The sequence below is a fragment of the Bos indicus genome, chromosome 6, assembly GCF_029378745.1.
Source record: "Bos indicus isolate NIAB-ARS_2022 breed Sahiwal x Tharparkar chromosome 6, NIAB-ARS_B.indTharparkar_mat_pri_1.0, whole genome shotgun sequence".
Taxonomy (NCBI): Eukaryota; Metazoa; Chordata; class Mammalia; order Artiodactyla; family Bovidae; genus Bos; species Bos indicus.
This window is the reverse complement of record NC_091765.1, coordinates 93,311,000-93,326,947: the sequence shown is the minus strand read 5'-3', so window position 1 is coordinate 93,326,947 and position 15,948 is coordinate 93,311,000. Positions and strand designations below refer to the sequence as shown.

At 39.1% G+C, this 15,948-nt stretch overlaps 1 protein-coding gene across 1 annotated transcript in view; it reads right to left on the bottom strand.

The window, feature by feature from the left end:
• Nucleotides 1-13,934: 13,934 nt before the first annotated feature.
• Nucleotides 13,935-15,948, bottom strand: part of MRPL1 (mitochondrial ribosomal protein L1) — a 70,698-nt gene continuing 68,684 nt past the window's right edge. The window contains exons 8-9 of the mRNA XM_019962988.2: nucleotides 15,831-15,912; nucleotides 13,935-14,238 (exon numbers count right to left, since the gene is read on the bottom strand). Of these exons, the coding sequence (XP_019818547.2) occupies nucleotides 14,120-14,238; nucleotides 15,831-15,912 (201 nt within the window). The 3' untranslated portion in view covers nucleotides 13,935-14,119. The remainder of the gene's footprint in view (nucleotides 14,239-15,830; nucleotides 15,913-15,948) is intronic.

Below are 15,948 nucleotides of genomic sequence, written 5' to 3'. Positions count from 1 at the left end.
GAACTCCGTCCCTCCCTCTTTTGTCTCTTTTTTTGTCTTTTATAGTTTTTCCTACTTCCTTTTGAAGAGTTGGATTGCTTTTCTGGGTGCCTGATGTCCTCTGCCGGCATTCAGAAGTTGTTTTGTGGAATTTACTCGACGTTTAAATGCTCTTTTGATGAATTTGTGGGGGAGAAAGTGTTCTCCCCGTCCTACTCCTCCGCCATCTTGGCTCCTCCCTCCTATATTGACTTTTGACATTGGATTTCATCCATTAAAAATAGTAGATTAAAAAAAAATAGTGGATAAACACAGAAAACTACACCCAACCCAAATGAAAAGAGCCAAGTATAAATATATACCATGCCAACCTATATGTTACTGTTTTCATACATTTTCCTTCAAATCTGTTAAAAGCCCTGCCATTCACTGTCACATTTGTTTTAAAACGTAATTTTTTTAAAGAAAGGATAAAATTAGAAAATCATTTTTCATATTTTCCCATATATTTTCCATTGCTGGCATTCTTCACTCATTTGGAACTGGGTTTTTACTGGTATCACTTTTCTTCCTCTAGAAAGACTTCCTTTAATATTTTTTGTAATTCAGGTCCACCAGAAATAAATGCTCTGTGCTTTTGTAAAAAAAAAAATCTTTATGCTGCTCTCATCTTTGAAGGATATTTTCACTTGACATAGAATCTTACGATAACTTTTTAAAATCGTATTACATTTATCATTCCATTCCTTGTTTGGCTTATATTATTTCTGGGAAGAAATCAGTAATTTATCTTGCTATCCCAACTGCTTCTGTTTCTCCAGTGGCTTTCAAAAGTTTTATATTATCATTGGTTTTCAACAAATTGAGTATGATATGTTTTAAAATGGTTTTCCCTTCAATTATCCTGCTGGGAGTTTGTTTTCTTAGGTTTCAAAATCATAGTTTTCATCCTGCTTGTTAAACCATTATTCCTTCAAATATATATTTCCTGCCATTTCCTCTTCTCTGCCATATTCAGTTCAGTTCACTTCTCGCTCAGTCATGTCCGACTCTTTGTGACCCCATGAATTGCAGCACGCCAGGCCTCCCTGTCCATCACCAACTCCCGGAGTTCAGTCAAACTCATGTCCATCAAGTTGGTTATGCCATCCAGCCATTTCATCCTCTGTCATCCCCTTCTCCTCTGTCATCCCCTTATCCTCCTGCCCCCAATCCCTCCCAGCATCAGAGTCTTTTCCAGTAAGTCAACTCTTCGCATGAGGTGGCCAAAGTACTGGAGTTTCAGCTTTAGCATCATTCCTTCCAAAGAACACCCAGGACTGATCTCCTTTAGAATGGACTGGTTGGATCTCCTTGCAGTCCAAGGGACTCTCAAGAGTCTTCTCCAACACCACAGTTCAAAAGCATCAATTCTTCAGTGCTCGGCTTTCTTCACAGTCCAACTCTCACATCCATACATGACCACTGGAAAAACCATAGCCTTGACTAGATGAACCTTTGTTGGCAAAGTAATGTCTCTGCTTTTCAATATGCTATCTAGGTTGGTCATAACTTTCCTTCCAAGGAGTAAGCATCTTTTAATTTCATGGCAGCAATCACCATCTGCAGTGATTTTGGAGCCCCCCAAAATAAAATCTGACACTGTTTCCCCATCTATTTCCCATGAAGTGATGGGACCAGATGCCATGATCTTTGTTTTCTGAATATTGAGCTTTAAGCCAACTTTTTCACTCTCCTCTTTCACTTTCATCAAGAAGCTTTTTAGTTCCTCGTCACCTTCTGCCATAAGGGTGGGGTCATCTGCATATCTGAGGTTATTGATATTTCTCCCGGCAATCTTGCTTCCAGCTTGTGTTTCTTCCAGTCCAGCGTTTCTCATGATGTACTCTGTATAGAAGTTAAATAAGCAGGGTGAAAATATGCAGCCTTGACGTACTCCTTTTCCTATTTGGAACCAGTCTGTTGTTCCATGTCCAGTTCTAACTGTTGCTTCCTGACCTGCATATAGGTTTCTCAAGAGGCAGGTCACGTGGTCTGGTATTCCCATCCCTTCAGAATTGTCCACAGTTTATTGTGATCCACACAGTCAAAGGCTTTGGCATAGTCAATAAAGCAGAAATACATGTTTTTCTGGAACTTTTCCTTTTTCCATGATTCAGTGGACGCTGGCATATTAAGATACTCCAATTATGCATATGTGAGATCATATTTCTCAGATTACTGAGGATCTAGCTGGAAATGGCACCCCACTCCAGTGTTCTTGCCTGGAAAATCCCATGGACGGAGGAGCCTAGTAGGCTGCAGTCCATGGGGTCGCTAAGAGTTGGACATGACTGAGCGACTTCACTTTCACTTTTCACTTTCATGCATTGGAGAAGGAAATGGCAACCCACTCCAGTGTTCTTGCCTGAAGAATCCCAGGGATGGGGGAGCCTGGTGGGCTGCTGTCTATGGGGTCCACAGAGTCGGACACGACTGAAGTGACTTAGCAGCAGCAGCCTTTTATTATTACTTTCATTCAGTATCTCAATTTACATAGTTTCTATTGCAGTATCTTCAAGTCATGCTTCTTTTCTTTTGTGGTGAGTAATCAGCTGATAATCCAAAGGTGAAGTTTTCATTCAGGTATTGTATTTCTAATTTGCACTGAAGCTCTAAAGTTCCCTTTGCCTATTTTTAATGTCTTCCATTTCTCCCATTATGTCCATATTTTCCATTACATACTTGACCATATTTACTATGCTGTTTTAAAGCCCATGCCAGCTATTTCATTCATTTCCATAATTTCTGAGTCAGTTTCTACTGATTTTCTGCTTCACAATTTCCTGCTCATTTGTATGTCATAATTTTTATTGGGTAGGACTTCCTAGGTGGCACAGTGGTGAAGAGTCTGCCTGTCAATGCAGGAGACACAAGAGAAGTGGTTTTGATCCCTGGGTCGGGAAGATCCCCTGCAGTAGGAAGTGGCAACCTGCTCCAGTAATACTGCCTGGAAAATTCCATGGACAGAGGAGCCTGGTGGGCTACAGTCCATGGAGTCCCAAAGAGTCAGCCACAACTGAGCAAACAGCGTATCAGATCAGATCAGTCGCTCAGTTGTGTCCGACTCTTTGCGACCCCATGAAAGGCAGCACGCCAGGCCTCCCTGTTCATCACCAACTCCCAGAGTTCACCCAGACTCACATTCATCGAGTCAATGATGCCATCCAGCCATCTCATCCTCTGTCGTCCCCTTCTCCTCTTGCCCCCAATCCCTCCCAGCATCAGAGTCTTTTCCAATGAGTCAACTCTTTGCATGAGGTGGCCAAAGTACTGGAGTTTCAGCTTTAGCATCATTCCTTCCAAAGAAATCCCAGGGCTGATCTCCTTCAGAATGGACTGGTTGGATCTCCTTGCAGTCCAAGGGACTCTCAAGAGTCTTCTCCAATACCACAGTTCAAAAGCATCAATTCTTCGGCGCTCAGCCTTCTTCACAGTCCAACTCTCACATCCATACATGACCACAGGAAAAACCATAGCCTTGACTAGATGAACCTTTGTTGGCCAAGTAATGTCTCTGCTTTTGAATATGCTATCTAGGTTGGTCATAACTTTCCTTCCAAGAAGCGTCTTTTAATTTCATGGCTGCAGTCACCATCTGTAGTGATTTTGGAGCCCAGAAAAATAAAGTCTGACACTGTTTCCACTGTTTCCCCATCTATTTGCCATGAAGTGGTGGGACCAGATGCCATGATCTTCGTTTTCTGAATGTTGAGCTTTAAGCCAACTTTTTCACTCTCCACTTTCACTTTCATCAAGAGGCTTTTTAGTTCCTCTTCACTTTCTGCCATAAGGGTGGTGTTATCTGCATATCTGAGGTTATTGATATTTCTCTATATACATAGACACTATAAAAGCTATGTTCTTAAAATTTTGGATTCTGTTTTCTGCTTTTAAAGTGTGGAATTTGGCAGGCTGTTACTTGCCAATAAGTTTGATTCTTTTGATGTTGTTTTTAAATTGTTATTGGTGGTCTAGAGTAGCCTTTACTCTAGAGCTCTTTTAGCCCAATCCGAAGACATAACTCTAGGGTATCTATTACTGAAGTGTGTCTCAGCCACATGTAGGTTCTGGGAACTGTTTAACTTACAGCTTCCCAGTAATTGCATTTAGTCTAGCCTTATGGCATTTCATACTATGCATGTGCACCTTACTTAGCCCAGAGCAAAGTCTCAGTGAAACCTCCTGCAGAGCCTTGGGGCTCCTCTGCATAGCTCCCACATCTCTGGTGTTGCACCTCACAAACTGAAGCTGCCACGACCTTCCCAAAATCAGATCTCAGTGACTTCTATACAGAGACTGCCATGCGTTCCTTGGTCTCCCTCTTCTGTACTGGGTCTGGAACGTGACATCAGGTAGAATGCTGAGGCTTCTGTATGACTCATTTGTTTCCATCCATTCAGAGAACACACTCAAGTACTGCATGTTTTCCATTGTCAGAAAACAATTGCTTCAAGTATTTTGTCCAGTTTTCTAGCTGTTTACAGGTAGAGGGACAACTCTGATACATGTTATTCCATTATGGGCAGAAAAGCATAGCTAGAATTTTTTTTTAAATCTAGTTTGAGTTATTTACATGTTGAGACTCACATATTACCCTAGTATTTATGATAACAGCAGTTGATTGTATCTTAATTTTATAAAATAATTTCATTTATATTGTCTGATTAGTTTTTATAACACTTTGAGTTAATAAGGATGATCTTTCTTACAATTGTGTTATAGCCAAAAAGACTGAGGTTCATAAGACAGTGAATGCTCACTTAGTAAGAGCTGGAGTTGGAATGTGATGTTAGCATAAACTACAACTCCTAAAACTTGAATCCTGGTTTCATGTATATCACGAAACCTTTTATTTTTCATCGATCCCTCCTCCTCCCTTCTTTATTCCTCTCAGGTTTGAATTATCTTTTAGGGTTTAATCATCAACTTTATCATGTTAGCTTAGTCAAAATTTTAAGAAGCAACTCAGTCTTTAACTTTCCACTTTGATAAATGCTACTTGTAATTCAAAACCATATATTAATTTCAAGTGACAAACTATAATCAATATATTTCATACATAACCAACATCCTCCAAATCCATATAGGCCACTGAAGTCCTCCCTAACCTCCTAAACTGCCAGCATTCATGTGTAACCTTGTATCTGTATCATCTTTCCTCCTCTTTTAAGTCATTTTCCCTAACTTTGAGCTATGAAGCTGCAGTAAACATCTGAGTTTTTCCTAGTCCAAATGAAAAAAATTCAATTAAACATTAAAATAGGAAGGAAAACAAAATATTTTAACTAAACAAGAATAAAGTAAGAATAAGCCAGCTCCTCAGTTAGCATGACTAAGTAATATATTGAAATGACAGCTTTCTAAGAGTGAGCTGCATTTATGTCAGTCTATAATAAAACGGGACCAACTGACAGGGGCAATATTTGAAAAAATTTCAAGACTCAGTTGATTACCTTGTACCGTGAGGCACGGGATGAAAAGAGTGTTTTAATATTCCAATACACTTCTAGTCAACAGTGTGACTACATAGAGCACTGAACTAAGAGAAAAAAATACCTGAGACCACATAGCAGTCAGTGGGAAAGCCACCGATTGATGAGTCACATCATCCGTCATAATCTGCCTAGGTGGATACAGGGGATGACAACACGAGAGCCACGGATTAGTGGTCTCCAGTCTAAGTTAAGAGTAGTGGCATAAAAACTTTGAAAAGCAGTTTACATAGTTTACATATTTATATAATTGATGCTTTCAAACTGTGGTGTTGGAGAAGACTCTTGAGAGTCCCTTGGACTGAAAGGAGATCAAACCAGTCAATCCTAAAGGGAATCAACCCTGAATATTCATTGGAAGGACTGATGCTAAAGCTGAAGCTCCAATACTTTGGCCACCTGATGTGAAAAGCCAACTCGCGGAAAAGACCCTGATGCTGGGAAAGAGTGAAGGCAGGAGAAGGGGATGACATGGTTGGATGGCATTACCGATTCAGTGGACATGAATCTGAGCAAACTCCAGGAGATAGTAAAGGACTGGAAAGCCTGGCATGCTGTAGTCCATGGTGTTGCAAAGAGCAGGACACGACTGAGCGACTGAAAAATATATGTTTTTAAATAGACTTTACAAACAGTCACCTAGGCAACAATATGAAGTCATATTCTTTCATATGCAAGTTATATTTTCCTATAATACAGTAAAAAATAATTATTAATTCTAAGATGTGATTCACTTACCATCAAAATTCCTTTCTTGGTCTTCCTTGCCATTAATGGTATACTTATTGCCCTTTGGGAAACACTGGTTTATCCTATTTAACTTAAAATTTTACACAAATTAATTTTCATTAATTACCAACTTAGGAAACAATGCTATAAAGTTTTATGCAACATATAATGATGAGATACAGGAAGGTTTAGGCCTTTCATTTAGCAAATACTTGAAAATTGCTTTTGGTTGGCTTTTTTCAAATCAAAGCCTGAAGAGCTAGACATGTGGAAAACCTCCAAAGCCAACCTCTCTTCCTACCCTATACCCAACATGATCACAACCATGTTATTTGGGGGGGCAGGGTGGGGGCAGAAACAGACTTCTACAAGAGAAGAAGGAAGAAAAGGTACAACAAAATGTTAAGCAGTTATTTAAAGAATTATGGGTCACTGTTTTCTTTAAATTCTTCACTCTGTTCTTCCTTTCTCTACTTGCAAAATTTACCTAATGTCCTTCTGTTTCTTTTCAATAAAAGAATACAGTAATACTTTCTGAGTTTGACAATAGGGAATTCATGATCTCAGCCACAGTCAGCTCCTGGTCTTGTTTTTGCTGACTGTATAGAGCTTCTCCATCTTTGGCTGCAAAGAATATAATCTATCTGATTTTGGTATTGACCATCTGGTGATGTCCATGTGTAGAGTTTTCTCTTGTGTTGTTGGAAGAGGGTGTTTGCTATGACCAGTGCGTTCTCTTGGCAAAACCCTATTAGCCTTTGTCCTGCTTTGTTTTGCATTCCAAGGCCAAATTTGCCTGTTACTGCAGGTATCTTTTGACTTCCTACTTTTGCATTCCAGTCCCCTATAGTGAAAAGGACATCTTTTGGGGGTATTAGTTCTAGAAGGTCTTGTAGGTCTTCGTAGAACCATTCAACTTCAGCTTCTTCAGCATTACTGGTCAGGGCATAGACTTGGATTACTGTGATAATGAATGGTTTGCCTTGGAAATGAACAGAGATCATTCTGTCGTTTTTGAGATTGCATCCAAGTACTGCATTTCGGACTCTTTTGTTGACCATGATGGCTACTCCATTTCTTCTAAGGGACTCTTGCCCACAGTGGTAGATATAATGGTCATCTGAATTAAATTCACCCATTCCAGTCCATTTTAGTTCACTGATTCCTAAAATGTCTATGTTCACTCTTGCCATCTCCTGTTTGATGACTTCCAATTTGCCTTGATTCATGGACCTGACATTCCAGGTTCCTATGCAATATTGCTCTTTACAGCATCAGACTTTACTTCCATTGCCAGTCACATCCAAAACAGTGTTGTTTTTGCTTTGCCTCTGTCTCTTCATTCTTTCTGGAGTTACTTCACAAATCTCCAGTAGCATATTGGGCACCTACCAACCTGGGGAGTTCATCTTTCAGTGTCCTGTCTTTTTGCCTTTTCAAACTGTTCATGGGGTTCTCAAGGCAAGAACACTGAAGTGGTTTGCCATTCCCTTCTCCAGTCCTGACCACGTTTTGTCAGGACTCTCCACTGTGACCCATCCGTCTTGAGTGGCCCTATGTGGCATGGCTCATAGTTTCACTGAGTTAGACAAGGCTGTGGTTCATGTGATCAGTTTGATTAGTTTTCTGTGATTGTGATTCTGTCTGCTCTCTGATGGATAAGGATAAGAGGCTTATGGAAGCTTTTTGATGGCAGAGACTGACTGAGGGAGAAACTGGGTCTTGTTCTGATGGGTGGGGCCATGCTCAGTAAATCTTTAATCCAATTTTCTGTTGATGGGTGGAGCTGTGTTCCCTCCCTGTTGTTTGACCTGAGGCCAAATTATGGTAAAGGTAAGGAAGATAATGGCAACCTCCTTCAAATAACCCCCGCACACACTGCCTTACTCAGTGCCTCTGACCCTGCAGCAGGCCACCGCTGACCCACGCCTCTGCTGAACACTCCTGGGCAAGTCTGGGTCAGTCTCTTGTGGGGTCACTGCTCGTTTCTCCTGGGTTCTGGTGTGCACAAGATTTTATCTGTGCTCTCCAAGAGTCTGTTTCCCCAGTAATGCATAAGTTCTGGTGTAAGTCTCTGGGTCCTCGTGTGCACAAGGTTTGTTTGAGCCCTCTGAGCGTCTCTGGTGGGTTTGGGTTTGATTTTAAACACAATTTTGCCCCTCCTACCATCTTCCTGGGGCTTTTCCTTTGCCCTTGGATGTGGGGTATCTTTTTTTGGTGGGATCCAACATTCTTCTGTCAGCAGTTGTTCAGCAGCAAGTTGTAATTTTGGAGCTCTTGCAGAAGATGAGCGCATGTCCTTCTACTCTTCCATCTTGAAACTTTAAGCTATGGTTAAAGTTCTAGTCAAAGCTATGGTTTTTCCAATAGTCATGTATGGATGTGAGAGTTGGACTATAAAGAAAGCTGAGTGCCAAATAATTGATGCTTTTGAACTGTGGTGCTGGAGAAAACTCTTGAGAGTCCCTTGGACTGCAAGGAGATCCAACCAGTCTATCCTAAAGGAAATCAGTCCTGAATATTCTTTGGAAGGACTGATGCTGAAGCTGAATCTCCAATACTTTGGTCACCTGATGTGAAAAACTGACTCACTAGAAAAGACCCTGATGCTGGGAAAGATTGAAGGCAGGAGGAGAAGCAGACGATAGAGGATGAGATGGTTGGATGGCATCACTGACTTGATGGACATGAGTTTGAGCAAGCTCCAGGAGTTGGTGATGGACAGGGAGGCCTGGCGTGCTGCAGTCCATGGGGTCAGAGAGTCAGACACAACTGAGCGACTGAACTATTTTCTATTCCTATGGATATCCTCAGAATGAAAGCTGCATATTATTTCAACCTATTCCTTATAATAGTTACATTTCTAATCTCATATTTTGATTCAAAACAAAAATTTAAGTGAGGATACCAACTTTTTTCTTACTTTTAAACTATTTAATATTTATATACAATCTTTTGTCTAATCTGTTACTATTCTCAAAGCACTAGAAATAGGGGTTTTGCCCATTATTACATGAAAAATACAATTTTAAGAACCTAAATGCTCTCAATGGCCAGAGCAGAATACAAATAAACTGGGTTCTGAAAAATGGATCTAAAATCATCTTGTAATTATAGCTTGATTATTATTAAAACTCTTAATGGGATTTACTTTTAATTACTCTGGCAAGGATGAGGACAAGCTGGGGAATGGTAGGTAGATGGAAGGGATAGACATATCTAGAATAGCATAATTTGATAATTGCTGGTGCTGGGCAGTAAGTAAATGGGTGTTCTTTTTTTCCTGCATACTTGAAAAATTTGATGATAAAAGTTAAAACAAAGTTCCAAGTTGTCTATAAAGTATTTTTGCTATTTCATTTGTATAATCAAATGCGAAAACAAGTATTTACCAGTAAGTATACAACTATTTAAAAGTTGTATGAAAGATTATTATTGCCACCTACTGGACACTTTGATTAACTACTTGCTCTTAAAAAACTCACTATTGGAAAACAAAACAAAACAAAACTATTAAATAGGTCTCCCCAACCCAGCATAAATATCTGGTTTTTAACAAGATAATGATAAGTAATACCAGTAAATTTATGTTTATAATAGTAATGATAATCAATAATGTTATATCACATCATTTCTAACATGAAATGCCACCTATAAAAGCTGCATTATAAAATTTCTGTTCAAGTATTGATGATCACCTTATTGTTGTCCTAATTTTACAAAAGATCTCAGATTTTGTTTTCCCATAGAAATTTAAATTGTTTACACATAGGGATAGACCAGAAAGCTAGAAACTAGCCCTGACTCTTAAATTTGGTGCGTTATTTTTTTATCTCAATCTTTTAAAATCTTGACTTTTATTAAAAATTTTTCATCATTTATAACTTCATTAATTGTATACACCAGTGATTCTCAACCCTGCTACACAGAATTACCTGCCAAATTTGAAAATAAACTGATGATATCAAAACCAGAGGTTTTTTTTTTTTTTTTTTTTAAACCAGGGTTAAAACATCTATTAGTAAATATCAATGGTTTTCAAAGTATAGTCTCTGGAGCAGCAACATCATCTGGGAATGAACCCAAGCAGGACCTATGTATTAAAGCCTTTCCTCGTCTCCATACTTCCTTGTTTGTAGGGAAAAGTTTAACCTCCTAGAACTTCCCAGAGTTCTAGAGGGCAGATTCAAACAGAAGAGTGAAAAGCAGCAGCAAAGGAAAGGCAGTCAAGGAACAGTAGTGCAGCACCAGGACAGGGTCCGTCCTCCTCAAGAGCTGTGCGTAGCCACCTCATAGTTCCTCGACGAGAACCGAGACCCCATCCAGGTGGAGGATGGTTAACTTTAGGCAGAGCACAAGCTCTGGATCCCAGACTGGTTGGGATCGGAAGGCTAATGACTGAGATTCCTGGAACATCATCACACTGTTACAGGGAAAGTTCATATACCTTGCAGCCCTCCCCTCCACGTTTTGCAGATAAAAACTCTTCAGAGAGTTCGGACTTTTTGAGCTCTAGCAGCCTATTTTCCTTGCTCGGCCCTTGTGATAAACCTCTCTCTGCTCCAAACCCCGTTTGGTTTGTTCGGGCTTATTGAGTGTGCACCAGGCACACAAACTTGGGTTTGGCAACAGGAACTTGTTAGAAATGTAAATGTTCAAGGTCCACCCCACTTTGCCAACTGGTGTCAAGCAATTTGAGCCTGCTAGCTCTCCAGGTGATTTGGATGCAGGCTAATGCTTGAGAGTTACAAGTATTTACCATACACATATTAAAACTTTTTACTTTTTTTAAACATAAGACTTTAATTTACTGTTTTCTAATAAAGAAAAAAGTACATTAATGATACAAAATTTGGAAAGGTTTATGTGAAGAGTAAACTAGTGCAATTCTATTTTTCCAGAAGGACACCATTATGAACACAACCAAAAGGAAAAATGCTCTAATGGAAGGTTAGTGAATAATTTATTCATAGGCCAGTTAATAGGACCCTGGAATGCTCTTGCCCAGAGCAAGTTTTCCAACCATATTTCCTTGTTCTGGTTTGTTCTGCTCAGAAAGGCACCTTAATTAAGACCTTCAACCATATCATACCTTTCAACTCGGGAATGTCACTTCTAGAAATACAGAGAAAAATAAATTACACTCAAAGATTTTCCCCAAACCGAAAGCAAGTTAAATGCCCCTAAATTGGGAAATGATTCCATAAATTAGAAGGTCAACAGAATGAAATATTGTTCATCCATTAAAATGCTGCTTTTCATGAGATTTTACATAATATGGGGAAATCCTTACTTTGTAACATCACTTGTGTGCATGTTCCTGTTTTTGTTTCTGTCAACTGAATAAAATAATGGAAAGCACCAAAATATTAATACTGATTACCTGAGTAGTAGCACTGAGTGATACTTTATTGCTAAAATTTTTAATAAGAGTATGCTGCTGCTACTGCTAAGTCGCGTCAGTTGTGTCCGACTCTGTGTGACCCCATAGATGGCAGCCCAACAGGCTCCTCTGTCCCTGGGATTCTCCAGGCAAGAATACTGGAGTGGGTTGCCATTTCTTTCTCCAATGCATGAAAGTAAAAGTGAAAGTGAAGTCGCTCGGTCGTGCCCGACTCTTAGCGACCCCATGGACTGTAGCCTACCAGGCTCCTCTGTCCATGGGATTCTCCAGGCAAGAGTACTGGAGTGGGTTGCCATTGCCTTCTCCCAATAAGAGTATACTTACTTTATTAATTGGAAAAAAAATTTACAAACAGTAATGGTGCTTCTACTCTGTGAATTAGGGTCTTTAACAATCAATATGTTTTCAGGACTGATGCTAAAGCTCCGATACTTTGGCCACCTGATGTGAAGAGCCAAACTCATTGGAAAAGACCCTGATGCTGAGAAAGACTGAAGGCAGGAGAAGGGGACGACAGAGGATGGGATGGTTGGATGGCTTCATCAACTCAATGGACATGAGTCTGAGCAAACTCTAGGAGAGAGTAAAGGACAAGGAAGCCTGGCATGCTGCAGTCCCTGGGGTAGCAGAGAGTCAGATGTAACTTTGCAACTGAACAAAAACAACTTTCAGAAGACCGGAACTGTGGGAAACAAGTAGAGATTTTTTTCACTCCTTCCATCAATGTTCCTTCTCAACCCACTCCTCCAACTCTTGTATTTCTACTTTATTCACATCAGCTGTGCCAGAACCCCATAATCAGACACACCAAGAAACTGAAGTGTAATTATTCAATATTTTTAAAACTTAAAACTGGTCAAACAGTTTACCTTAGAATATATAAAAAGGAGGTAAAATGGCTGAACAGGCTTTTAAAAAGAACAGGCTTCAACATTAGACAAAGTTAGGTTTAAATCTTAAATTGCCACATATGGGACCTCACACAAGTTTCAACTTCCTTTTCTGTGAAATGAGAGTCTCACCTTCCTCTCTGAGCTCCCGTGAGGAGGAAATGAGAGAATGCACACGAAGCAGAAGACAGCAGTAGGCACTCAACAGAAGGTAACTGCAGAAGACAGCAGTAGGCACTCAATAGAAGGTAACTGCAGAAGACAGCAGTAGGCACTCAATAGAAGGTAACTGCAGAAGACAGCAGTGGGCACTCAACAGAAGGTAACTGCAGAAGACAGCAGTAGGCACTCAACAGAAGGTAACTGCCGTTACTGCTTTGCAGTCAATGTTACAGTTGTTTTCAGTAAACACTCGTCAGATTTTAATTTTCCTGTGGGGGAAAAAAGCTTAGTGGGGTACAGTCATTTGGATGTCTCAGACCACTAAAATTTTAAAAACAATTGGGGAGACCTACATGGAGCCGTCAAATTATTCTTTACAAAGTGAGTGTTATTAAAACCCACCAACAAATTTATCAGGCCTATTATTTCACAGGGCTTCCCTTGCTGCTCAGACGGTAAAGAATCTGCCAGCAATGCAGGAGACCCAGGTTTGAGCCCTGGGTTGGGAAGATCTCCTGGAGAAAGGAATGGCATATAATTGCATATAAGAAAAAGCCCTTGAACATCCCCTAAAAAAGTGAAAGACAGTCTCAGAGTAAAGGAAATCAATCATTTCCAAGAAAGGACAGTTGGCAACTACATGACAAAATTATCCTTAATTTTTTTGTTTTTTCACTTACCAGTAAACATTTAAGGACCAACACCAGTTTGCAAATTGGTAGCTGAACTTCCTAGGCTGATTCTTCATCCATAAATTAAGTTGCTTTATCTACCTCATGGGATATTCATTCTACGGATACAAACAACTTGCTATCAAGCAGAGGAATTGAGGATCAAATGAAGCAAAGTAAATATATAAAAATACTATACACTGTGCCTTATATACTGCAAAGCACCATTTATTACAAAAAATACAAATAATGTAAATTGATTCCTAAGAGGAAAAAAATCTCCCATCCGTTTTAATGGCTGAGTCATTTTCTATATTCATGCTATCACAAAAGACGTTCAGAAGTTTTCAGAACGAAGACTGTCTAAAATTTTTCTTCAGAAGAGTCATATTTGTGATAGAGCCCACAATTCTTCCATTTTCTGTCTTGTGGGAATTGAGGACCTTACTTTTCTCTCAGATGGTACAGCTCTCGAGGGACAGCTATTAAGCTAGAAATTGCTATTATAATTACCAGCATGCAGAATCTGAATTCTTAGGAAGAAAATATAATAGGATCTAAAAGGTAGGTTCAGACACACAGCAAATTTTATTTTCTTATTTTTGAAAGTGTTCTAAGATTTTCCAGGGTTAAAATTTACTTTCACGTATGATGATCAATAATAAGACACCAAACTTAGAAAACTGACAGTTTTATAATTTTCAATGCTGCTTCTTGATCCAGTGAGAATAATTTCACAACGCAACACGTTTACACAGCTTTTTTGTCACTTTCTTTGGTTTCTCCTTCTTTAGGCAACAACGGCTCGATCTTTAGTAACAAACCTTCACTTGTTGAACTTCGAAGGAAAGCACGTACCACAAAAGGGCCTGTAAAGAGAGACGAGAAGCAGTTCTCATTTTATTCCAAATACCTAATGAGCAAATACAAACACACAACAAGAACCCTTATCGGATTCGTGTTATATTTGCACTTGAAAAGTACTGATATTACTGAACTATTATTTTAAATGATAACAAAGGGAAGATTGTTTCATTTCTAGAGAAGAAGGCAAACTAGTTGTACCAGAGTTTACTAGAGATTTATCAATGAAATCATACATATTCACTAATAATTCATTTCTCTCTTCTAGAAGGTGATCACCTACAATTTATTTTATTGCAAAGACAACAGTAAAGGGAGCAGGTGGTGATATTTACCTTAGTTGGCAAGATTCTAAATATTTATTTAAAACAGTCAGCACATATACTACCTTTGTATTACCAAGCATTTTTTAGTAAAATTCCCTAAAAATTAAAAAAACTTTCATAAAGATAAAGAGACCTCATTTAAAATGGCAAAGAGAAAATAACTACATTGCTTTTAAAGATTTATTATTCATCATTCTAGGGCTTCCCTGGTGGCTGAGTGGTCAAGAATCTGCCTGCAATGCAGGAGACCCCGTTCCATCCCTGGGTTGGGAAGATTCCCTGGAGAAGAGAATGGCAACCCACTCCAGTATTCTTGCCTGGAGAACCCCATGGACAGAGGAGCCTGGTGGGCTTCAGGCCATGGGATCGAAAAGAGTCAGACACAACTGAGCGACTCACACACACACACACACACACACACACACACACACACACTCATCATTCTAATCCTGCTATAGGCTCAGAGGTTTTAAACTGAAATAAAAGTTCTCCAAGACATAGAAGAATCTATATATACAATTATATATATATAATCTACATACAATTACTAAGTACTATGGTCATACTTAGGAGAACAGAATTAACATATGAGGTATTTATTCACCAGTGGGTTTAACTCCCAAATATGGTTAAATATAGCTTAAGATTGTGTTTTAATTATACATTTGGTTTATAAAACAAAATGTGACATATTCCTATAATGGGAAGCCTGTAAGTACTGAATCAGTTGAGGGAAATGTACTCTTGAACATGTTTTTGTGAATGGCAAGTGATACAGCGGGAACTATACATGTTTCGAGCTTATGACACAGCTGCTACATCAAGTTTCACTGTTCTCCATGAATCACCCCGTTTATAAAATGTGATTCTTCTAACATGACTAAAACTTTGTCTCTCTTCCAAAATAAATAAGATAAAGAAAGCCAACTGCTAGTACCAGTGACAAAGTGAATGGTCTGGCTTCAAAATATGATCTATCTCACAAATGATTTTAGTTTCTGCTTAAATACTATTTTAAGTTTAAGGCAATCTGTTACAGTTTTCTTTCAAATTTGATTACATTTAATGACAGAAATAATGTGGGAATTTACAAAGGCTTCACAGTGTGTTCCTTATTAGTGTTAAAGAGGTTTCCTCTCTAGACAACTACAACTTATTAAAAAGGATCAGGAATACTTTGGTGAATTCAATTGTATTGCTTTAACCTCAGATATATATTATCTGAAGCATCACAGGATTATAGGGAAGTCTAACCCCAGTGAACCACTTACCCAAATTCAGTGGTCTTTGCCTACAAACTTCATTGATAACGGCTTGTAGATTGGCAGCTATCTGGTCACTTGGCATATCCAGCTGAAAGAAAAGGACACATAACATTAATGATGTAAA